At 42.5% G+C, this 25,514-nt stretch overlaps 1 protein-coding gene and 1 long non-coding RNA gene across 5 annotated transcripts in view; one reads left to right on the top strand and one right to left on the bottom strand.

Moving 5' to 3' along the window:
* Nucleotides 1-205: 205 nt before the first annotated feature.
* LOC140476320 (uncharacterized) lies at nt 206-23,540 on the bottom strand. The gene is made up of 3 exons (XR_011960447.1): nt 23,427-23,540; nt 9,213-9,407; nt 206-2,531 (listed from the first exon to the last, which is right to left on the bottom strand). It is a non-coding gene; the product is annotated as an uncharacterized lncRNA (long non-coding RNA).
* Nucleotides 23,062-25,514, top strand: part of LOC140476318 (phospholipase DDHD1-like) — an 80,982-nt gene continuing 78,529 nt past the window's right edge. The window contains exon 1 of one of the 4 annotated variants that reach the window (XM_072568738.1): nt 23,062-23,748. In XM_072568738.1, coding sequence (XP_072424839.1) covers nt 23,217-23,748 — 532 coding nt within the window. In that variant the 5' untranslated portion in view covers nt 23,062-23,216. The remainder of the gene's footprint in view (nt 23,749-25,514) is intronic. The other 3 variants (XM_072568737.1, XM_072568739.1, XM_072568740.1) reach the window with 3 other exon arrangements.

Here is a 25,514-nt window from a genome sequence, read left to right as displayed (position 1 = left end):
TGGCACAAGATGTCTTAAGGCAAAAAAAAACTCATCATCACTTCGAGCTGCAAATCCTGCTATGAATTTCATTAATCATTTAGACACCTCGCACAGCTTTGCAAATTTCATTAGCATCAGAAATGAAGAGCACAAGGAGGTTTTTTTATTTAAAAATTATGAATACAAGAACACTTCCATAACAAGTAATTTGTGCACCTGGGGACATCAAAGTTAATTCTTCCATCTCTGTCAGTCCATGCATCCATTTTACAGAGCATTATGCCCAGGCATTATGGGGACATGTCACAAGGAAGTACTTTACCAGTTGCTAAATGAATGGGTGGAGGAAGCTTGAATTTAAATCAGGCAGTGGCCTTGCAAATTAGATGTCAATCATTCAAAAGTATTTTTTTAATGCTGTCTATTATTATTTTCCAGTCCTTATGCCATTTAAGATCACATTAATTGGATACCAATCAAGTTGAGCACATCGATCATTAAATTTACAAGGCCAAAATAAAAGATTATTGCACTGGTTTTGAGGCTAAGTCTGTCTGGTTTTCCTACTTTTTAAAAACATTTTGGCACTTACATTCTTGTAAGACATCCACTGTCCAATTCCTTTCATGTGCAGTACTATTACCCACATTAATTTATTTCCCATAGGAATTGCTCTTTTAAGAATATGAAGAACAAGAAGATGATGGCCAAAGGAGTGCAAGCAGGTTGGGATGTATGAGAGTGCTCTGTGATCACCCAATGGTTTCCACATACCTGCAGTGGATGGTTTAGTAACAGCACAGAGTCAAACTCGGAATAGAAATAGTGACAGAAAGGCTCATATACATCTGTAGATCTGGCCTACTGTTATGCTGCATGATCCTTCAGGAAAATCCAATCATAACATACAATTTGTTACAATGTACTGCATGGGAAAAACATGTCATTGTGATGAACAGCCAATAAGATATCACAAGAATGTAAGAGAGTTACAGATGTGAAAGGCTGTTTGTCCCATCTCATTTTGCCAATCATTTCACCCCATATTCAAAACTAACCATGTGGTTGTACCTGGATATTATAAAGATCATATTGATCACAAAGTTATCTAGATTCACTCAATAGTGAGGATCAAGGTAAGATCAGGGAATATCAAAGCTCTGCTTATTTCAGGTTTGAGGATGACAACACATTGCAGTTATTTAAAAGAGTCATGCGTCCATGTTCTTTGACAGGGACAGAGCATTCTAGCTGGTCTGTTACTATACTAAACATTTGTCTATTCGTAGTCACCAGCCTTTTCCTGAATACCACCTCATCAGGGTCCTCATCTGCATCCTCTAAGAGAATTCAGGCATGACTGCAAACTCTGGCAAACTCATTTCTGCTCCATCTTTCTCCCGTCGCAGCTGAAGGCCACTTATTCCAAGTCACTCACCATTGTGCAGATCTCATCTCTACACTAAGCTCTAGAGTACAGGTTTCATCATCATCAGTCTCACCACTGACTGGCCAAGTTGCACTTCTTGGGTTTTTGGAAGGAGAAAGGCAGGAAAGTAGAGTTACAGTGAAGGGAAAAGATACAACAAGAGATGCATGCTTACATTATCTGCAGTCTGTAAATCAGAAGAGACTGTCTGATGCTGGTGGGAGTAATTGGGAACATATTATAATTTTCAATGCTTTCAGTGGCACTGCTGGTCATGGTTTTAATCATGGCTGTTCCAATAATAGGAAGTAGCGAGTTTTGAGAAGATTTGTAGTTCAGGTTGAGGTTTTGGATGTAGGTTTGCTCGCTGAACTGGAAAGTTCATTTCTAGACATTTCGTTACCCTACTAGGTAACATTTTCAGTGGACCTCAGGCGAAGCAAGCTGAAAATTCCTGCTTTCTATTTATATGTTTGGGCTTCTTTGGATTGGTGATCTCATTTCCTGTGGTAATGTTATTTCCTGTGGTGAAGTCACTTCCTGTTCCTTTTCTCAGGGGGTGGTAGATAGGGTCTAACTCAATGTGTTTGTCGATAGAGTTCCTGTTCGAATGCCACGCTTCTAGGAATTCTTGTGCATGTCTTTGTTTGGCTTGTCCTAGGATGGATGTGTTGTCCCAGTCGAAGTGGTGTCCTTCCTCATCCATATGTGAGGACACTAGTGAGAGAGGGTCATGTCTTTTTGTGGCTAGTTGGTGTTCATGTATCCTAGTGGCTAATTTTCTGCCTGTTTGTCCCTGCATGGTATTTTGTAAATGACATTAGTTTTGCTGGTTGTCTGTATAGGGTCTTTCAAGTTCATTAGCTGCTGTTTAAGTGTGTTGGTGGGTTTGTGGGCTACCATGATGCCAAAGGATCTGAGTAGTCTGGCAGTCATTTCTGAGATGTCTTTGATGTAGGGGAGAGTGGCGAGGCTTTCTGGACATGTTTTGTCTGCTTGTTTGTGCTTGTACATCCAAAATAACAGGAAGTGCCAGATCCACCTTTTGGCTGAGGACATCTGCTCATGCCTGCCCCCTTCTGGTTGGCTACTGCTGCTTCCAGTTATGCATCAGCTTGTCCTGCAAGAGAGAGAGTGAAATGTGTCAGTGCCAAGAAGTTCAGTGCTACACTGCGACTTGTGAGAATTTGAGGTTTGCAATAGAACTAAGTTATGTGTGTGTGTGTTGGAAGGGTGAGGTGAAACTATGAATTTAAGGTATGAGCTGTGTACGAGAGATTGTTGATAAGTGAGTGATGAATTAAGATGTGTGTGAGGCTAGTAATACACTTAGTGGAAAATGGCAATTGAAGATGCATTTGCTGACATTGACCACTCGTAGTGGCTCTGAGCTTCTTTCAGCACTGCATCAGGTCCTTACATGACACTGCTGGTACAGACCTGCATGTCTACATGTTCCATTGTCTCCCTGTCATCTGTGGATCAAGTATCTCCTTGCTCTTCTTTCACAACCATCTTTTTATTAATAGGAGCATAGAGTAACAGAGCAGGGAGGTGATGTTGAACTTGTGCAACGCATTTATTAGACATCATCTAGAGAATTGTGTACCATTGTGGGAGACATGTTATTGGAAAGATGTGAATGCATTGGGGAGAGTGCAAAAGTGATTTACAAGAATGATTTCAGGAATGAGAAATTTCAGTTATGAGGATAGGTTGAAGAAATCAGGACTTGGTGAGAAGGCTGAGAGGAGATTTGATACAGGTTTTCAAAGTCATCAGTGGGCTGGGCAGAGTAGATAGAGTGAAGCTGTTCCCTCTCAAAAGATAAAAGAAAAAGATGGCATAGATTTAAAGTGATGAAGTGCCAATGATGTCAGGGTGAAAAACATTTGAAAACTTGTAAAAATAAAACTTTCGACACTCAGCGCGTGTTTGTTGTATGGAATACACTGCCTGGAAATGTGGTGAATGCAGGTTCAACTGAGGCATTCAAGGGGGCATTGGATGATTACTTGCATAGAAAGTGTGTGCAGGGTTTTGGGAGATTGGCACTGGGTAGTAGAACTGGTTCAGGCATAATAGACTGAATGGCCTTATCTCCACCCAAACAATTCTGTGATTCTATGCTGCATCAGAAACCATTGGCACCTATTCCTTGTGATGTTTTACTTCACCAAACTGACTGCTAAAATGATGTCCAGCTTGGGATTTGGCTAAAAGGCTTACCCTCTTTCCTTTTAAGAGTTGCAGCCTGTTATAATGTGACTAAGGACAGTTTTTTTTCACTGGGCTACTACCGAGGGTAGTTAAAAGTCAACCACATTGTGTGGATCTGCAGTCATATGTAGGCCTGATAATGACAGCAGGTTTCCTTTCATAAATGACCAAGAAGGGTTTTGAAGATAGTTTCAATCATTATTGAATTTAAATTACACCAGATGGTATGGTGGGGTTTGAACTCATGTCTCCATGATTACTAAGCCAGTCACATTACTGTTAAGCTACATCTCCCCTCACATGATTTTGCATTTCCTGCTCAGATATACAGCCACTCAGCTGGCTGGACACAACGACCAATTGGCTAAGCAGGCATTAAAAAATTTGTGTGATGACTACATCTGAAGCAAAGATGCACAGGTTAACTGAGCTTGTTTTCAGGCCTAAACAATTTTTTCCTTTTATGATTCTAACATTAACTTGCATGAATTTTTTTCCCAAAATGCTGCACATTGATGAAAAAAAGAATTAGTGTTGTGTTGACATGTGCAGTCAAAATTAGCACTGCAGGAATGGTTGAGCTGTCTTCAAAATTTGTGGGTGTTGGACTGCCATATATTGCTGGTAAGGCCAGCATTTATGACCCATTCCTAATACCCTTCAAGAAGGTGGTGGTGAGCCACTGCTGTCTATCTGACGAGCTATAACCAAAAAGCTATTAGGTTTTACAATTTTGATCTAGTGACAATGAAAAAGTTGTGAGATTATTATGGCAAACTTTATTATTCCGAAAATCTATAATTAAGTTTTCATAACCAAAGATATTTTTCAGCAGTAGTTATGAACTTACTATGCTGTCATCTCATTTAACACTCTACAACTTTTTAATGAGTATTTACAGTGAAATTTGCAGATTACAGGGGCAACTTCACATCAGTTCAGATATTTGCATGGACTTCAACAACACACTCAGTGACAAAGTTCAGAGCCACCAGCAACAACTTTTGGATTTCTATAATTAACCATGCATATGAGAAAATCACAAGTAATTTTTAGAGAAGTAATGATGCCAAAGACTGACAAAATCCTGGCCAGTATATTGGCTGTACACAAAAACTAAATCAAACGAGGACAAAGCAGAAATCTATTCTCTCCGTGGATGCTGCCAGACATACTGAGTATTTTTCTTTTTATGTTAGGGAGTTTGGTACAGAGAAGTTGATCTGGCATAAAAGCAGAACTTTTTTAAAAGGTTGGAGGTCCTGGCTAGTAGAAAATGAATCTTCCTGTTTGACTTAATTATTTCAGATCAAGTTTGAGATTTAAGGAAAGGCAAAAAATTAGGACAGGAATAAAATTAAATGGGCGAATGTTACACTAAATTTTGTATTGTGTGAGATATCGTGGAGCTAGTCTATAACAAACAACATAATTATTTGCTCTGGTATTAAGGGTAAAACAGTTCCCTTCATTATAACTTATTCATTTATTATATGCCTAATTCTACAATTAGGTCCTGATGAAGGGCTTTTGCCCGAAATGTCGATTTCGAAGCTACTTGGATGCTGCCTGAACTGCTGTGCTCTTCCAGCACCACTAATCCAGTGAAGAGCAAGATTACACTTGCGTGGGAAGCAATGTTTGTGGCCTTGTAATTAACTGATTTGCATTCATGAGAATGTCTCTCAATACTTGAAGTGTCTGATCACTGACTCATCCTCAAGTTATTCACAAGAATACATAACTCTGTTGTGTATATTTTCATCTCGCTAATGTTATGCAGTAGAGAGAAGTTCACAATACATTACTTTGAATAGCACAATTTAACTGTCGCTAGTATTTAGAACCAACAGCTAGAAAATGTGATTATTGCATGCCATAAACCTACATTTCAGACTGGCGTTTAAATTAGCAACAGTACTGCAGCTGTGTTTCTTATTTGTCAGTTGTTTTTCAGCTTTTGAGAGTTCCCTATTTGGAATGAATTCCTGTTGATCTCTTTTCAATTACTTAGAAACAAATGAAGGATGTTTGAAAACTTCTCTTGTGGTTGTCGGTGCCTTAAGTAAACCTAATGGGTTTCATCTGACATTATTCATAAGTAATCCAGAATTTGAAATATAAATCACAGTATTTATGCTGGCATAGGGAAGGAGTGTGTTTGGGTGGGTACGGGGAAACGGGTGAAATTCCCAGAAATTGCTGAAAGGCAGAAGTCCTGTTGAGTTCAATGGCAAGACCTCATTGCTATTTTGGTCACATTTCCTGCTAGATGACTAAAGTAACAGGCAGGCAATCAGAAAAGACTGGGACTTGGTGATAGGCTACTTAAAATTCTGACCCCTTGCCAATTGAGTGGGGTCAGATCCTTTGAGTAAGTAGACATCTTTCAAGACATCTCAGAGGAGGTGTGAACCGGGGCCGGGGGGAGCTTGGGTCCTAAATGGGGAGTGAAACATAAGTCAATAGGTCCTGGAATTTTATATTTGACAGACTTTAAATTTTTTTAAAAAGGAGCATGGTTGGTAGTAATTCAAGGTTGGAGAATTGAAAAATGGGAGGAAGACAAAGGTCCATATTTTGTCAAGTCAGGTTGACTCAGCACCCCTTACACAACAGCAAGGGAGAGCTGCTTCTGACCCCTATTTTTTCTGGTCATTTTCACTAGTGCAGTTTAGCCCATATACAGTATTCTCATCCTTGTTCGGCTATTTAACACCCTGGTCCCTCGCCAATTGAATGGGGTCAAATCCTTTGTGTAAGTAGACATGGTTCAAGGCCTCTCAGAGGAGGTGTGAACCCGGGGCCATTCCAGATCCCAAATGGGGAATGAAACTTAAGTCAACAGCTCCTGGAATTCTATATTTGACAGACTTTAAAATTTAAAAAAAGCATTATTCTTTCAATTTCATTATTAGATGCTGTAAGTTACATGTGATTTCATATCAGTGATCTCTAGTTTAATAATCTGAAGTGATCTAAATGCTCAGACTATTTGTAAAATGAGAAAATGTCTTCAACAGCATTCAGGATTAAAAAACCTATCTGCCCCTGGAATGCTTGGATTGTCACAACATCTGGGGTACTTTAGGAAAAACGATTTTTCAGATTTGTTAAGTTATTGTTATACCTGAGCTTATGAATGCTTGTCTAAGACTCAAGAGCGCTCAAAGCCACTCATCTCAGCAGGAGATTGAGTTCACAATTTCCATGATAGTTTTGTGGATTTTCGAAGGATTGACCTTTTTTGGCTTGATTAGTGAAATAGATGTTTTTGGTAGTTTGCTTTTTACAACAGATTGACGACTAAAGGGTTTTTTACAAAGTTTTGTTATAATGGACTTTTCACTATTACCCGTGTTTGAATAACAGCTCTATAGTAGATACTGAGTGAAAGCTATGGAGGATACATGTGAGGTATTGGAAATAGGAGGGGAAATGGAAATGACATCAGAAATATGAGGGAACATGGGCTATGCAGCATGAAAAGGACACATGAGGTGAGGTGGGTGGGGCATGTAAGATGAAGGTTTAACGGCCTGACATTCCTCATTGAGATTGGGCCAAAGTCCAGTAAATGAAGGTGGTCATTCCAGTCTGCTTGTCTGGCCTGGCCAACTCCCTTCCTTCATTATTGCTTTGGGCTGGACTTCACCTTGCCTCTGCCTCCTCAGAACAAAAATATGGCAGGCAGGGCCTTCTTTTTCAAAAGACAAGTTGGTAAGTTTCTCAAACTGCCTTTCCAATTGCATCCAGGAAAATCCAGTCCTAAGTCTAGAACAGAGTGATGGTGGGGGTGGGGGGGGGGGGGGGGGAGGTGGGGGGGGAGGTGGACTACTCCAATTGAGAAGGAGGAAAATATTGGGACATAGTGAGAGGAAATGTGTTAGCATTCAGGAGTTGTGAGGTGGAACAAAATTGAACCATACTATGGAGGTTAAAGATGGAAAATGAAAGATAAAAATTGGGATATGGTATTGGGTTAAATAATGCAGTCTCAAGGTGGGGAGGCAAAGGTGAGAGGTTTGGTCAATCATAGTAGCAAGGAAAGGCTGTGATCTGTGAGAGGCTTTTGTGAAAAGTGGTAGATGGTCTGTGAGTGAGGGGTTCTCATACCCATTTTGGCATAGTGAAACATTTAATGGTCAGATCTGGCTGCTTCCATTTCCACTTTGGAGAGTCAGGTAGTGGCAGCCAGCAATCAGACCATGTGGAGGCCCCCTCTGCTGGTCTTCTGCAGAGAGCCCTCGGAAAGAGACTGTGATGATGTCTTTTCAACTTCTTTCTTCTGACTTTCTGTCCTATGGTTATACTGTGTACAGCAGTAATGTAATTTTTTTCTTCACTTCTCAGTACTGTAACAAAGGATTGTACTTAGGTACCTTTGTACCTGAGATGGCATTGTAAGTGACGGTTTGTCAATTTTTCACTGTACCTATTTGAGTACATGTGACAATAAAACTAATTCAATTCAATTCAATTCAGATTTCCCAAGCCTTCTGAAACATGGCCAGTTGGTTAGCATTTAATTTAAAATCAGATTGCTACTGCACTGTCATTTCTGATCAAGTGCTTCTGCCTGAAACATCAATTTTCCTGCTCCTCAGATGCTGTGCTTTTCTAGCACCTCTCTAATCTAGGCACTGCACTGTGGGAACCTATTTTAAATATCATAATAAGATGACTCCTCTCAAAAAAGGTTACACGATCTATTGCCGTGCAAACAGACATTCACACTCGTGGCAGTGGGCCACATTTCAACCCATGCCCCATCTCACCATTACAGAAAGGGGTGATTAATTTGATGTGCTCTGCTCCACATGGATTCTGCAGTCCTGCAACAACTTAAAAGTGACTGTGCCTGTCCAGAGACGTAATAAAGTACTTCAGCAATAGATCACAACTCATAACACTTTAAACTACCTTATTGCATCTCTTAGAAATTTTCCACAGTGTTTCAATGGAAGGAATTTGAAAGTGTGACACAAGATTTAAGATATTATTCAATTTACTGAAACAGAAAGATACAGGTCTCACAGATAAATTATTTGTAAAATAGTTGTAGATAAAGGTGAAGATTTTCAGTTTGTAAAACTATTTTTTGGCTTTCCCTCATAGTTGATTTGTAACATTCTCTTCAGGTGGAAATATTTTTATTTCCACTTTTATTTTTTAACTTCCTCCTCACATGACTGAAAAATTGTTTTTTAATCATTTAAATGAGAAAAGCTCCCCCCACCCAGTCGATTGATTTTCCATGGGGGGTTGTTGCCCTTCGTGAACCCAAGATTGTTGTAGCACTGCACAAGGGAGGTAGTCACTTGAAACAAAAATAGAAAATTAGTTAAGATCTGACTGCTAGGGATTTCATTTGCCTTGGGCTACTGACAAGGTTACGTAAGAGTATGTCTAACAGTTCCTCCTTCTTTGGGCACATTTAATGAAAGAGGAAGCAACACAGAATAGATTGTTGTAGAACAGAATTCACTTTTTTTTCCCATAGGGTCTAATACAGTAGTCCCATGATATAGTTTATGATCAAGCCCATGAGGATTGAGAAGGAAGAATAGAAAATGTTCACCAAAGTCTGTAGCTGCTACTTGCTCTTCTATTTCACCATCTCCAACTCCCTCTGTTTCCACATCTGGGAACTGAGTAGCTTCTTTGTTTGAACGGGTGAGCAATCGCAGGTCTGGGGTCCACCATCTGTTGTGAGCCTCTCTGTTTTCAATTGTCTTGTTTTTGAGAAGTTGCATAAGTTGATGAAGCTATTTGGCTGCATGTAATAAAAGCCAGGTGTTAGCTTGCAGTCTATAATGAAGTGAGAGCGGGTACAATTACGTATCATTTGACACTTTTAATGAGACGAATGCATGCAAGGCATGGATGAAGGAGCACTTCCAAATAAAGGAAGAGGGTGTAAAAGACATTTTAGTTTGGTCTCAGGATGAGAGAGTCTTGAGCAAGGCCAAGATTTATTTAACACCCCTTATTGCCCTTAAGAAGATGGTGATGAGTCTCCTTCGTGAATTGAGATAAGCCTTTCATTTGTAAGTACACTAATAGGGAGAGAGTTCCAGGATTTCAACCTAGTAACAGTGAAGGAGCAGTGATCTCATTCCAAATTAGGATGTTTTGTGTTTTCAAAGGAAACTTACAAGTGGTGTTCCAATGTATCTGTTGCCTTTGCACGTCCAGTTGGGAATGGTTGCAGATTTGGAAGGTGCAGTCACAGGAACTTTTGTCAATCACTGCAGTATGTCTCATAGATGGTACATGTTGCTGCCACTGATTTGGTGGTGAATGGAGTGAAATTTTAATTGGAGTGCAGATTGAAAAATGGAGTAAGCAGACACAAGGTTAATCAGTGGAGAGCTTATTAAAGAGGGGAAAAGAGCTTTTATCCCGCTCCAACATTTGGTTTTTACTTCAGTGCAGAAGGAGGAGCTGGTTGGTCAGTAGCTGGTAAGCTATTCTACTCATAATAAATAATGTACAAAATTACTCTACAGTTAGTCAGTTTGGCCAAGTGGAATGTGACTTGTGAGAAGGTATAAAGAACTGTGTGTCTGAGACAAACTCATCTGCAAGAGGTGTGACTACATCTGCATAATATTTAACTTCAGATTTCAGAACTTGAGCAGTGACCAGAAAGACAATAATGCATTTGTGAGGCAGAGAACAACATGGATAGCATGTTTAGGGAGGTTACCTCACCATAGATTTGAAACATATGGACAATTTGGGAATGGGTGAATGATAGACAATCCAAGAGAACAAAACAGGTAGTGGAAGACTCCCCTGAAATAATTGCACCCTCAAATTGTTTTTAATTTTGGGATTCCGGTGGTGCTGATAGTTTCTTTGAGGAGCACAACCACAGCCAAGTCCATGGCACTATGAGTGACCAGCTGCACAGAAGAGAAATGTTATATTGAACTTCATTGCAAGAGGATATGATCTTAGAAGTAGGGATGTCCTAATACAGATATACAGGGCCTTGGTGAGACCACACCTGCATGCAGTTTCAAGGATAGACTTGCTACAGAGGTTCACTAGGCTGATGTTGAGGACGGCAAGACTGTCATTTGAGAATGGGTTGATTCAAGAGAGCATGTATTCATCAGAGGTTAGAAGGATGAGAGGGCAACTGATTGAAAGTATAAATTTCTAACAGAGCTGGACAGAGTAGATGCAGGAAGAGGAGGTTTTCCCTGGTTGGGGAGTCTAGAACCAGGAGACATAGTCTTGGGATATGGGGTAGACCATTTAGAACTGGGCTGAGGAAACTTATAGGGTAGTGAAATTTAGAAGGCTATAGAGACCAAGTCACTAAATATATTTAGAAAAAGGTTAGATACTATTTTTTAGATTTAAAAGACTCCAAGAAGTATGGGGAGAAGATAAAGACATGGCATTGAGATGAGTATCAACCATGATCACATTGAATGGCAGAACAAGTTTGAAAGACTGAGTGGCCTACTCCTGATCCTATTTTCTATGTTTCAAAATGATTACAGGGTGGATCTAGGTAGGATGTTTCCTGTGACTGGTGAGAACCAGAACATAATTTCAGAATAAAGGTATAGTCCATTTAAGACTGATATTGAGGGGAATTTCTGCATTCTGAGAGTTGAGAGTCTTCAGTAGTAGGGCAGTATTGGCATTAATTGCTACCAATCATTCAGAGTGACAATCACCTGTCCATCAAGCTGCATCATACTTTGGCTTACATTTTTAGTTATGAGATACAGAGTAGCGGCGGTGAAAATGAAACAAATCCAGGACTCCAGATCCTACTATCCTGTACCCATATGCCCAATGATTCACAGGTCATTCATCTGCCTGTTCAGTCACATGAATATGCATTGAAAAGCCTCGTGATTCTAAATAGGCATCATCCCCAAATTCAGACAGAGGTAGATTGTCATATTTTAATTGGATATTTGATAATTAGCTGAAGTGAAAAAAAAAGGCATGAGAAGATGTTGAGTTGTTCTTGCAGAGAGTTGGCATAGTCACAATGAGTCAAATGGTACCATACTGTGACCATTCTATTATTCCTGTTAAGTTTTTAGTCCATGGGAACTCCAGAACATTTGAACTTCAATTATGATAGCGTTGTTGAACATTAAAGAGAGATGTTAAGCTTTCTACTATTGGAAAAATGTATTGCCTGTTGCTTATGAGGGACAAATTTTACTTGCAATTATTAAGCAAATTAAAATATTGAGAGTGTTCTGCTGTTGCAGACATCAACTGCTTCTGCCAATGCAAAGTTGTGAATGGTACTGAACAGGTTTAACCATCAGCAAACAGTCCCACATTAATGAACAGTTGAAGATAGTGAGGCCTAAGACACTGGTTTGAAGAACAGTGACAGAATGCGGCTAATAAGATTGGCCTCCACGAAGACAACCATTTCCCTTCTTGCAAAGAATCACCAGCCAGTAGAGAATTTCCCTCAGTTTTTACCTATTTATGTTTAGCAAAATATGCTTCACTATATTTGGAGCTAAAATGAAAGATTCCCAATGGTAACTTCTGAGCAGAAGAAATTAATTGCTTTTAAACAATCATTAAAAATAACCAAAGAATCATAGAAACAGACAACAGAGAAAGAGACTGTAGGCCCAATATATTTATGCCAGGTCTTTGAAGGAGGTATCCAATTAACTCTACTCCCCTGCTCTTTCCCGTTGATTCTGCATACGTTTTTTAAACCTTTTCATATTTGGTTTGACTGTAAGATATTCTGTAGAAAATAATGTTCTCATATTTTAATGTAAGGCAAAAAGAATACAGACAGAACATCATGACTGAACACAAACAGAAACAGAAAATACTGGAGAAACTTAGCAGATCTGGTCACATCTGGGGGCAATAAAAAGAGTTAGCATTTTGAGTCCAGTCTGCTTCTTCTTCAAAATGTTAACTCTGTTTCTTTCTCTGCAGATGCTGCCCGACCTGTTGAGATGCTGTAACGCTTCCTGTTTTCATTTCAGATCTCCAGCATTCACAGTACTTTTATATGGGTGAACGCAATGGTGTCAAAGGTTTGATCTACAAGTGTTACAGGGACAGGCAGGAAAATTGAATTAGGCCACAGTCAGATCAGTCATGACCTTATTGAATGGCATGACAGACTCAGTGCATTTTCTGACCTATTCCTGCATCCATTTATTATAATTTTAATAAAGAATATCACTGCAGCCTCAGTTTAAATCTGAACTAAAATGTGACAACTAAGAAATTTGCTCTGCTGCCTACACTTACTGAGATAAGTGTGAAAGCATGGTAGCACATCAATTGCTATTTTCTGTTTTTCGCTGTAAACTCGCTGTACTATAAAAGAGGTGAATGCTATGCACAATGCTAAATATTCACCTTACTTCATCCAAATGTATTTTCATGCAAGACACCTTTAGGTGTTGCCATGTTGACCTGTTGACAGACGTAGCTAATAAATAGGGAATGTAGGTGAATTTAAATTATTATTGACTTTCTTCTCTTCAGTCTGAAACATCAAGGTATAATTTGGGTTACTTCTTCCCTTTTTTACTCTGGCCATTACTGAGAAAAACCAAAGGACATTCCCCAAATTGTTGTTTTAAATGTAAATCTTAGAAATAAGACCTTGGAGTGCAGGTTCATAGTTCCTTGAAAGTGGTGTCGCAGGTAGATAGGATCGTGAACAAGTTGTTTGGTATGCTTTCCTTTATTGGTCAGAGCATTGAGTACAGGAGTTGGGCAGTCATCTTGCAGCTGTACAGGACATTGGTAGAATATTGTGTGCAGTTCTGGTCTTCCTCCTATCGGAAGGATGTTGTGAAACTTGAAAGGGTTCAGAAAAGATTTACAAGGATTTGCCAGGGTTGGAGGATTTGAGCTATAGGGAGAGGCTGAACAGACTGGGGCTGTTTTCCCTGGAGCTTCAGAGGCTGAGGGGTGACCTTATAGAGGTTTATAAATTTAAAAGGGACATGGATAGGGTAAATAGACAAGGTCTTTTCCCTGTATGGGGGAGTCCAGAACTAGAGGGCATAGGTTTAGTGTGACAGGGGCAAGATTTAAAAGGTACCCAAGGGGCAACCTTTACATGCAGAGGGTGGTGCATGAGGTGCCAGAGAAGTGGTGGAAGCTGGTACAATTACAGCATTTAAAAGGTTTCCGAATGGGAAAATGATTAGGAAGGGTTTAGAGGAATATGGGCCAAATGCTGGCAAATGGGACTCGATTAATTTACAATATCTGGTCGGCATGGACTAGTTGGACTGAAGGGTCTGTTTCTGTGCTGTCCATCTCCATGACTAGTCCACAGCAAAATGCCTCAAGTGAAATAAAAATCTTCTACATCTACTCTATCAAGCTCGCTAAGAATTTTGTGTTCTTCAATGAGGTCGCCTCTTATTCTTCTAAACTCCAGTAAGTGCAGGCTCAACATACTCAATCTCTCCTCAAAAGCCAGTACTTCCATTCCTGGGATCAGCCTATAAACCTTCTCTGGACTGCCTCCAATACCAGTATATCTGTCCTTAGATTAGTGGCCCAAAACTGTTCACAGAATTCTAGCTGTGGTCTGACTAGTGCCTTGTACAAAGTTTTAGCAAAACCTCCCTGTTTTAATGCTCCATTCCTTTTAAAGTAAAGGCAACCATGTCATTTGTCTTTCTTATACCTGCTGAACTTGGGACTAGCCTTTTGTGAGTTATGCTCAAGGACTCCTAAGTCTCTGTGTGTTGTAGCTTTATACAGTCTTTCCCCATTTAAATAATATTCAACTCCTCTATTCTTCCAGCCAAAGTGCATATACTCACATTTCCCACATGATTTTCCAACTGCCAAAGTTTTTCCCTTTTGCTTAACCTGTATTTCTCTCTGCAGATTCTTTTGGGTCATCCTCGCCACTTGCCTTCCCTTTTTTTAATGTCTTCTGCAAACTTGACTATAGTACACAGTCAGTTTCCTCATCCAAGTCATTAAGTAACTGTGGCCCCAGTACTGATCCTATGGCACAAGTTAAAGGTTGCCATTTTGAAATTACCTTCCTTATCCAATTCTGTGTTTCTATTGGTTAGCGAGTCTTCTTCATATCCTGCGACCATCGGCAGGTATGAACCAGGTATAATGCCAAAACAAGCTTCCTTTATATCTCTCCTTTACCACTTTTAGCACTCCCTTTATCTTTTGCTCTGGGCACCCTTACTATCTGTTCCACTTTTTCCTACTCCTTCTCTGCCAACAGCATAAAAAATTTACTTTTCAGTCCTAAGGAAGTAGTATCAGACTTGAAACATTATCTCTGTTTGTCAATCAACAGATGCTGCCAGACCTGCTGAGCTCCTACTCCATTTACTGTTTTTATTTCGTATTAGTAGCATTCATAGCATGTGATTGTACTACAGCCAAGTTTTCATAATTTCAGTAGGTTCTCTTTATTCATAATCTCATGATTATTACTGTTTCTTACGCCATGTTTGCTCACATCTAAATGAAGATTCAAATAGCTTGTGTTAAAGAGTCAGGAAAAAAGTCAGCAAAGTTTGTGCTCCTTCCACATGATTTATACTTTTGCTTTCAAACTCTATCACATATGCCCCTATGTTCCAACCCTTAGGCTTCTACTCCTCCAAAGCTCTGTTTGCCCACATTTTATACTGCATGTTTTCTTTATCCATCACCTCTGTCCCTGCTGATCTACATTTACAGTTTAGGTGTGGAACTAAGAAGCCAAAGTCTAAATGTTCTTTCAAATGTCAGAGTATTGAGTACAGGAGTTGGGAGGTCATGTTGCGGCTGTACAGGACATTGGTTAGGCCACTATTGGAATATTGCGTGCAATTCTGGTCTCCTTCCTATCGGAAAGATGTTGTGAAACTTGAAAGGGGTCAGAAAAGATTTACAAGGATGTTGCCAGGGTTGGAGGATCTGAGCCGTAGGGAGAGGCTGAACAGGCTGGGGCTGTTTTCCCTGGAGCGTCAGAGGCTGAGGGGTGACCTTATAGAGGTTTTCAAAATTATGAGGGGCATGGATAGAGTAAATAGACGAAGTCTTTTCCCTGGGGTCAGGGAGCCCAGAACTAGAGGGCATAGGTTTAGGGTGAGAGGGGAAAGGTATAAAAGAGACCTAAGGAGCAACTTTTTCACACAGAGAGTGGTAGTGTATGGAATGAGCTGCCAGAGGAAGTGGTGGAGGCTGGTACAATTGCAACATTTAAGAGGCATTTGGATGAGTATATGAATAGGAAAGGCTTGGAGGGATATGGGCCGGTTGCTGGCAGGTGGGACTAGATTGGGTTGGGATATCTGGTCGGCATGGACGGGTTGGACCGAAGGATCTGTTTCCATGCTCTACATCTCTATGACTCTATGACTCTAGTCCTTCCCCTCCTTCTCAATTCTTCTGATCAGGCTTTCATAAGCACGGAGCAGATTCTGTCCATTGGCCAAAAGCTACTATCTCTGCAGCTGCCTAAATTCATGCACTAGAATCTCCTGTAAATCCCACCTGCCTTATTCCAACAGCTAGCTTTTTGACCAAACCTTTGGTCACCCCCTAATATCTCCTCCTTCAGCTCATTTTGTTTTAAATCCTAAGGGAAGGACAAAGACCTGAAACATTGCTACTATTTTCCTACGGTTTCAAATATTTTTATTTTTATTTTTAGCAATGCCTTATGAAGCGCTGTGGAATAATTTTGCTGAATTAGAAGCATTAACAATATAAATACAAATTGTTGAATATACTGCAAAAATACGTACAGCATATTTGGGAAAGAAATGGAACTCTAACTAAACTAACATGAAACTCTAACTAAGAGTTGATGAGATTATAAATAAAAAGAATCTACTGAAATTATGAAAACTTGGCTATAACAGTCACTTTCCTCATCCAAGTCATTAAACAAGTGTGGACCCAGTACTGATCCCTATGGCACTCCTCTAGTTAATTCTGAAAATACCTTCCTTATCCACATTCTTATGAATTAAGAAATTCATAATTAAGAATTTCATTCAGCTTTATATAAAATCAGTGAACTTTATATTCCTGCTGTAAACCAATGGGCTAATTATAAATGGATTCCAGTTTGTCAATCTTAAAAAATGAAACGTCTGGAATACTGCATAGTAAAAATGAAATTTGATTTATTTGGTCATTGTAAAATATTGGGCCTCCCCTTCGTCAAATAGGTTATTGATAAATCATGTTGGGTAATATATGAAGACTTTAAGAGAAATACTGAACAGCTATTAATGGTTGAGGTTTAATTCATTTCAATAAAAATTCAAAAAATTCCTATTACTGTTGTTTTCAGTACTCCTCCATTTATAAAAGATGGACACGCAGCAAACAATCTATTTCAGATGGAGTACAATATCTTCAAATGGTGCACCTTTGCTGATGGCTAAAGATGTCAAGCCTCAAATGTCAGGTTCTGTCACTAGTGTCACACATGAAGCTTCCAAATGTTAATGTGGATTGTTTCCACATTGTCACATGTTCCAAGCTGCTGAAGCTCCCAGTGGCAATCAGCAGCCCACATAGAGTCATAGAGCTGTGCAGCACAGAAACAGACCCTTCAGTCCAACTCACCCATGCCGACCAGCTATCTTAAATTAATCTAGTCCCATTTGCCAGCACTTGGACCATATCCCTCTAAAACCCTTCCTATTCATATATCCACCCAGATGCTGTTTAAATGTTGTAATTGTACCAGCCTCCATCACTTCCTCTGGCAGTTCACTCCATACACGCATCACCCTCTGTGCAAAAAATTTGTCCCTTAGTCCCTTTTAAATCTTTCCCCTCTCACCCTAAACCTATGCCTTCTATTTTTGCATTCCCCCAACCCAAGGAAAAGACCTTGTCTATTTACCCTATCCATACCCCTCATGATGTTTTAAACCTCTATAAGGTCACCCCTCAGCCTCTGACGCTCAGGGAAAACAGTCCCAGCCAATTCAGCCTCTCCCTATAGCTCAAAGACTCCAACCCTGGCAACATCTTTGTAAATCTTTTCTGACCCCTTTCAAGTTTCACAACATCCTTTCTATACATGCTACATCACCATTTCACTCTCATTAGCAAGTAACTTCAAGGTGGGATGATTAGGACCTTCATGTCACACATAGAGGCATCCTTGAAATGACACTCTATGCATACCACAGGTCATCTGGCTCGGATTTTCTCAACATACATGAAGTATTTTGTGGGCATGCCTGAGCCTATGTATCATAGCCCCTACTCTGTTTGCTATCTTCTTTCCCATGATCCTGACCTTTGCCTTCTCTGTAGCTGTGGAGTCTACTTGCACATATGGCAAGCTCTACAATCCAAAAATTGAAACCAAACCAAAAACACATCACATCCTGATCAGAGAAATCCTCTACACTAAATGGTGAAGTACTAGTTGCCCAACAGAAACTCAGCCACTAAGACTTATGGATTGTCTTTTCCATGCCTGTAACTTGTTCTTCCCAATTATAGATGTTTTTAAAAATGGTAATATGACAAGATGTTGCATCTCTGCTCCTGATCATGTTAAGCTGCAAGTGCTTAGCAAGTTATGCTACCTTGGTATCACAGTGACAAACCATCATCTGACATTTGATGCAGAACTTGGTACATGCATAAAGCAGCTACTACTTTTGGCCAGCTTGCAAAACATGCATAGAATGTCATCAAGCTGATCCTTTAGACCAAGTTGATGATGTAAGTGCCTGTGTTCTCAGCACAATGTTGTTTGGTTGAAACATGGGTAACTCAGAACTATGAAAAGAAACTCAGCAATTTCCATTCTTTCATTCTCTGTGATGCATTAGGCGTATATCCTGCCCAAGAAAACTATAAATGTGGAAGTCCTTTCAAAGGCAGACACCAAAGTGTATTAGCACTCAAATGAGAGTTTTTATCACGGAGTTAAATTGGATGATCAATGATACTGAGATCTATTCAAACTTTCCACTTCTGGAAAATTACTCAATGATGAAATAAGCAAAACTGGCATCTTTGGCATGTCTGCTAATGAAATAAAATTGTTTGTTTGTTTATATTGATTTAATAAGAAATTGTCCCATTGTACAGACGCAGCATGGGTTCATGAAGGGCAGGTCATGCTTCACAAATATTTTGGAATTCTATGAAGACATTTCATGTAAGGTGGACAATGGAGACCCAGTGGATGTAGTGTACCTAGATTTCCAAAAGGCCTTTGACAAAGTGCTGCACATGAGGCTGCTGCATAAGATAGGCATGCATAGTGTTAGGGGGAGATGATTTGGAGTTGGGGACCACGTATATGGTGTTAAAATTTGCTAATGACACCAAGATGAGTGGCTAAGCAGATGTGCAAAGTACTGTGAAACATTACAGAAGTGGGTACTGCAGATGCTGGAGATTAGAGTAAAGATTAGATTGGTGCTGGAAAAGCATAGGAAGTCAGGCAGCATCCCAGGAGCAGGAAAATCAACGTTTCAGGCAAAAGTCCTTCATCAGGAATGCCTGACATAGGGCTTTTGCCCAAAACATTGATTTTCCTGCTCCTGGGATGTTGCCTGACCTGCTGTACTTTTCCACCACCACGCTAATCTTGACTGTGAAACTTTGCAGAGGAACATAGATACATTGAGTGAGTGGGCAAAGGTCTGGCAGATTAGTAAGTGTGAAGTCATACATTTTGGTCGGAGTAACAGCAAAATAGATTATTCCTTGAATGGTAAAAAGTTGCAACATGTTAATTTGCAGAGGGACCTGAGTGTCCTTGTGTATGAATCGCAAAAGGTTGGTATGCAGGTACAAAAAGTAATTAGGAGGGCAAATGGAATTTTGTCCTTTATTGCTAAAGGGCTTGAGTTTAAAAGCAGAGATGTAATGTTACAGCAATACAAGGTGCTGGTGAGGCCATACCTGGAGTACTGTGTGCAGATTTGGTCTCCTTACGTAAGAGAGAATATACTGACATTGGAGGGGGTGCAGAGGAGGTTCACTAGGTTGATTCTGGAGTTGAGGGGGTTGGTTTATGAGGAGAGACTGAGTAGATTGGGATTATATTCATCAAAATTCAGAAGAACAAGGAGGGTAGATCTTATAGAAATATATAAAATTATGAAGGGATTCGATAAAATCGAAATAGATAGGATGTTTCCACTAGTAGGTAAAACTAGGACAAGAGGGCATGGCCTCACGTTTAGAGGAAGCGGGATTAGGATTGAACTGAGAAGAAACTTCGTCACCCAGAGGGTTGTTAATCGATGGAATTCCTTGCCTAGGGAAGTAGTTGACACTATTTCAGTAATCACTTTTAAAGCTAAGGTAGATTTTTTTTTAAAAGTAAAGGAATTAAGGGAGATGGTGAAAATGCGGGTAAGTGAAGGTGAGTCCATGAAAAGATTAGCCAATATCTTATTGAGTGGCAGAGCAGGCTCGAAGGGCCGAACGGCCCACTCCTGCTCCTAGTTCCTATGTTCTTATGCTCTGCAACAATGTGAGTATTACAGGATATGCTTGGAAAATTGCTTTAGAGACACAGGAACCACATTTTAATTTCTTTAAAACTCATGCTGAAGTGACAGAAGATTACATTCTGACAAGATGTAGTGATGCTGTGACAATGGGACAGTTCTGTCACTAGATGAGTAGAATCCAGATAAGCCATAAATTCAAATTCCACCGAAGCAGTTGGGGAATTTACATTCAAATTTGGAATAAAACAAAACCAGTTACTGTGATGTTAACCATAAAATTACAGGATCATCATAAAAATGTATTTAGTTCACTTAGGTCCTTTTAAAGAGGAGTCAGTAGCCCGAGCATGGCCTATGAATGACACCGAACACCATGATTTTTCCCTTTCGAGCAACACTGTTATGGTCAATACATAGTCACTGCCACTTACTAAAGGGTGGGCAATAAATGGTGATCCCCTCAGCAATGCCTACACAGCATGAATGAATAACTTAGATTTATATCATCTTTCCCAGTCGTTGGGCTTTTGAAATTCGATTTTTTTAAAAAAAAAGATTAAAGCCCATTCAATAGCAGGATATTCAGAGTTTAATTTCCCCGTGCCTCATGTACATGGAAACGTTTCAAGCTTGTGGATCAGTATGAGTCAGGAGAGTGTTCACTGAGCCAGTCTGCCCTGGTGGCCTGCTTCGGGCTACAGCACTGCACTCTGTCAAGATGCAGTGAGGAAAGACCACTGTCGGAGGTCTTCCGACAGAAGGTAAACGGGAGTCTGTACAAAGTTAAGAATTACAACACCAGGTTAGAGTCCAACAAGTTTAATTGGAAGCACTGGCTTTCGGAGCGCAGCTTCTTCATCAGATGGTTGTCCATTCAGTTATCGGACCCTCCTGGTGCCACAAGTAGATGTAAATGTTAGTATTGTAGATGTAAGAGAGGTCTTTGATTTTTTGGGTATAGTAAAAGGTCCAATGTCTTGTCTATTTACCTGATATGGAAATGTACAGAACCGAGCTGCTCTTCTCAGTGTGTCGATACACAAAGATTATTTTTTAATAAATATTTTCCAAATACCAACAAGTCTGCAGTGTGTCCCTGGGGACCCGGGCAGGGTGTGTGTGTGTGTGTGGGGGGGAAGAGAGTGTGTCTGGGAGAGGGGAGTGTGTGGGCAGGGAGAGTGTGTGGGGGGGGGGGGGAAGTCTGTGTGGGGGGGACGTCTGTGTGGGGAGGACATGTGTGTGGGTGGGGAAAATGTGTGTGTGGGTGGGGAAAATGTGTGTGTGGGGAGAGTGTGTGTGTGGGGAAGTGTGTGGGTGTGTGGGGAAGTGTGTGGGTGGGTGGGGTGTGTGGGGGGAGAAGTGTGTGTGTGGGGGGGGGGGGGAGTGTGTGCGTGGGGGGGGTGTGTGTGTGTGTGTGTGGGAAGTGTGGGTGTGTATGGGGGTGTGTGTGGGTGGGGGTGTGTGTGTGGGTGGGGGTGTGTGTGGGGAGAGCATGTGGGGGGGGGAGTGTGTGTGTGTGTGGGACGTGTGGGTGTGTGTGGGGGTGTGTGTGTGGGGGGTGTGTGTGTGGATGGGGGTGTGTGTGTGGGGAGAGCATGTGGGGGGGGTGTGTGTGGGGTGAGGGAGTGTGTGTATATGTGGGGGGGGGGGGGGAGTGTGTGTGTGTGGGGTGGGGGAGTGTATGTGTCTGTGTGTGTGGGGGGGGAGTGTGTGTGGGGGGAGAGTGTGTGGGGGGGGAGAGTGTGTGTGTGTGTGTGTGTGTGTGTGTGGGGAGGGAGTGGTTGTGGGGAGGGAAAAGTGTGTGTGTGTGGGAGGGGTGTGTTTATGTAGGTGGGGGCAAGTGTGTGTATGGGAAGGGGGAGTGTGTGTGTGGTGTGGAGTATGTGCGTGTGGGAGGGATGAGTGTGTGTGGGGAAGGAGAGTGTGTGCGCGCGGAGGAGTGTGCGTGCGTGGAGGGGGGTGGGTTTGTATGTGGAAGGGTGTGTGTGTGGGGCAGGGAAGTGAGTGGGTGGGGTGTGTGTTAGGGGGAGGAGTGTGTGTGTGTGGGGGGGGAGGGTGTGTGTGGGGGGGGGGGAGGGTGTGTGGGGGGGCGTGTGTGTGTGTGTGGGGGGGAGTGTGTGTGTGGGAGTGTGTGTGTGGGGGTGTGTGTGTGTGGGTGCGTGTGTGCGGGTGGGGGGGTGGGTGTGTGTGTGGGGGGGTGGGTGTGTGTGTGGGGGGAGTGTGTGGGGGGGGTCGGGGGAGTGTGTGTGTGGGGGGGTGGGGGGTGTATTGGGGGTGGGGAGTCTTGTGGGTTGTGTGTGTGTGTGGGTGGGTGGGGGGAGGATGTGTGTGTGGGGGGTAGGGGGGTGTGTGTGGGGGGGGTAGGGGTGTGTGTGTGGGGGTGTGTGAGGGGTGTTGTGGGTGTGTGTGTGGGGGGAGGGTGTGTGTGAGGAGTGGGGGTGTATGGGGGGGTGGGGGTGTGTTTGGGGAGGGGGTGTGGGGGGAGGGGGTGTGGGGGGTGTGTATGGGGTGGGGTGTGTGGGGGGGATGGCAGGGTGTGTGTGGGGGGGGGGGGGGAGGGCGGTGTGTGTGGGGGGGATGGCAGGGTGTGGTGGGGGGGGGGGATGGCAGGGTGTGGTGGGGGGGGGGGGGGGGAGGGAGGGCGGTGCCGGCCCTGGGGGTGGGGGGGGGGTCTCCTTGCGCTGACATGCAGCGCGTTGTGACGCCGGCTTTGGCGGGTCCCCGAGCTCGGTCAGGCCCAGGCCGGGGACCGGGGGTAAGAGAGCAGGGGAGAGGGAGGAGGGATGGAGGCACGGGGAAGGCCAGATAGTCCGTGTGTGTGCCCGAGAGCCCAGGGGAGAGGAAGTACCGACCGGCCGTGAGGAAACTGACAGGCGGAGGGAGGGAGTAAAGGCCGGGCACCCCGCCCCAGGCCCCGCCCGAGCCCGGACACCCCGCCCCAGGCCCGGACCCCTCCCTCTCCCTCCCCCCGCTGGCGTGCCCTATGAACGGCTGGAAGGCGGAGTCGGAGTAACAGCAGCAGCAGTTTGTGCCGGTCGGGGGCTGCGGGGAGAGGGCCGGGCCGGTGATAGAGCGAGGAGCAGGAGGCGGGGGGTTGGGGGTGAAGGAGCCTGGGGCTCAGCATGGAGCCTCCGCCGCCGCCACCGCTGCCGCAGCCGCACATTTCGGCGCCGAGCGACGAGAAGCCGTCGTCCACTCGGTCGTCACCGGGCGCCTCGCCTCAGCATCACCGGCGCCGGCGGTCGGGCCGCTTCGGCCTGGAGATGTACCGCTCGCTGAGTGAGGACACCTTCGACCTGTTCACGGCCGAGTCGGAGGCGTCGCTGCCTTACCTGGAGAACGACGAGGCCGACTTCAGCGAGAGCGACACCACGGTGGACCGCAAGCGGAGCCGGGCCAGCAGCATCCGGCACCGGTACGATGTGGTCGGCGAGCTGGGCTGCGAGGAGGTCCGCTGGTTTTACAAGGAGGACCGCAAGACCTGGAAACCCTTCATCGGATATGACTCGCTGCGAATCGAGCTCATGTACCGCGATTACCTGAAGCTGGCCGCCAGGGACTCGGGGCTGGACAGTGTACACACCGTCTGTGTCCGTGGGGGCCTCTATGAAGTCAATGTGATAGACAAGGGCTGTTACCCCGTCTACTGGTATCGTGAGTATCACCTCCGTGTCTTAAACCTCACCCCCCTCTCCTCCTCCTCCTCTATTTAGGAGAATATCAGCTCCTGGGCTTCTCTTCAATAGGACTAGACTGAGCTCACACTGTCCCGTTGCCCCTGGAAGAACAACCCAATTGTAAAGCTACTCACTTCTTTGTTAGAAAGCTACTTAGATTTCACACCTCTGGTTTTCTAGATGTGTGTTTTTTTTCCCAGATTCTCCATCTAAACGCGGCTAAAAGTGCCGCAAAGAGGCATAACATTTTTCTCTCCCGCTTTGCTGCCCATCCCCATCCCCATACTTTGTCAATGATGAAGCTCCAAAAACAGCGGTGTTGTTTTTCTGGGTTGAGTTGTATGTTGTTCTCCTTCGTTATTGGAACTAATTACACAATGCAAAAGTGGTTTTTACTTGGAGAGTCCCAGGGATCACGGGTATGCATCATCTCTGCATTGCTGTAGTCGAATAGGGCAAGGAATGTCTGAATCAGAAGCACAAATTTGGGCAAGCATTTCGGATAGAAAAGCAAAATAGGATTTAAATGTCTACAAGTTATAAAAGTAAATTTGCTGAGATTTTAGGGTGCTAAGTTAGTTGAACACTATGGAACCATGAGGTGGGAAAGGCTGGTGTGGAAGGAATTAGTGCAATGAATCTAACGAAAATAAAAAGAAGCATAAAGAGGCAATGTTAGGATGCGTTGCATTATACCTGCGGTTCAAATCCCAACGGCTACAGATAATATGAATAATGTGGCCAGAAAAGGTTGATGCTTAAAAAGGAATGATTTAGTGGTCGAGGAATGAGGGAAGAATCATGGGATTGAAAAGCTGAGCTGGGGATCAAACTGAGATTATATAAATGTCCACATGTTTAATTTGAATGGATGGTGAAAATGTTGACCAACTCAGGATCAGAAATTAGTAGTGATAGCAAAAAAATATATATTTGGTATGACAGTTCAGCCACAAAGTGTCATTCAATTTATTTCAGTAGTGGTAGATAGCTTTCACATACGAACACCAGCATTGTGGGTGATGTTGCAGAAAGGTAATGTTACTGATTTGATTAGGATGGTGCCAATGTTGAAGCTGTGTTTGGTGGAGCTGTTAATAAAAGAAAAGAATAAAAATAGTTTTTAAGTATACGTTGAATATGTAGATAAGTGCTGTGGAGAAAGTTCAAAAGAAAGATGGTGGAAAATGTGTTGAACGTAAGAAAGTATAAGTACAAATGAGGCTTCTAGCTGCATAAAATGTTAATGATTTTGACTAAGACAAAAATGACTTTCTTAGCACCTTTAACAGGTTACCTAACACACTTCTCAAAAAGGTGCAATGGAAGTAGTCTATGTTGAGGGTGAGACAGAAAATAAATTAAAAGGAATTGTTTGGGGAAGATGAATGTTTGTTTATTTGGGTGACAATGAAGAAGAGAGACTTACATTTATATAGTGCTTTTCATGACTTCAGGATATTAAAAGCACTTTGCAGCTAATTTAGTACTTCTGATGTGGAGTCACTGTTGTAATGTAAAAGCTGTGGGACGATCAACTTGTGCTCAGCAAGATTAGCTAATAGCAATTGGATGAGCAGAGTTTTTTTTTGTAATGTTGATTGAGGAATAACTATCAGCCAGGACTCCAGAGATAGCTTACCCACTACTGTCTGAAACAGTGCCCTGGGAACAGGTGGAGCTTTGGTTTAATGTCTCAGCCAAAAATCGATTCGCATTTAATACAGCAATGGAGTGTTGGCT

Source organism: Chiloscyllium punctatum, chromosome 4 (assembly GCF_047496795.1).
Source record: "Chiloscyllium punctatum isolate Juve2018m chromosome 4, sChiPun1.3, whole genome shotgun sequence".
Taxonomy (NCBI): domain Eukaryota; kingdom Metazoa; phylum Chordata; class Chondrichthyes; order Orectolobiformes; family Hemiscylliidae; genus Chiloscyllium; species Chiloscyllium punctatum.
Note: the sequence above shows the minus strand (reverse complement) of the source record. Positions and strands in the feature narration are given on the sequence as shown.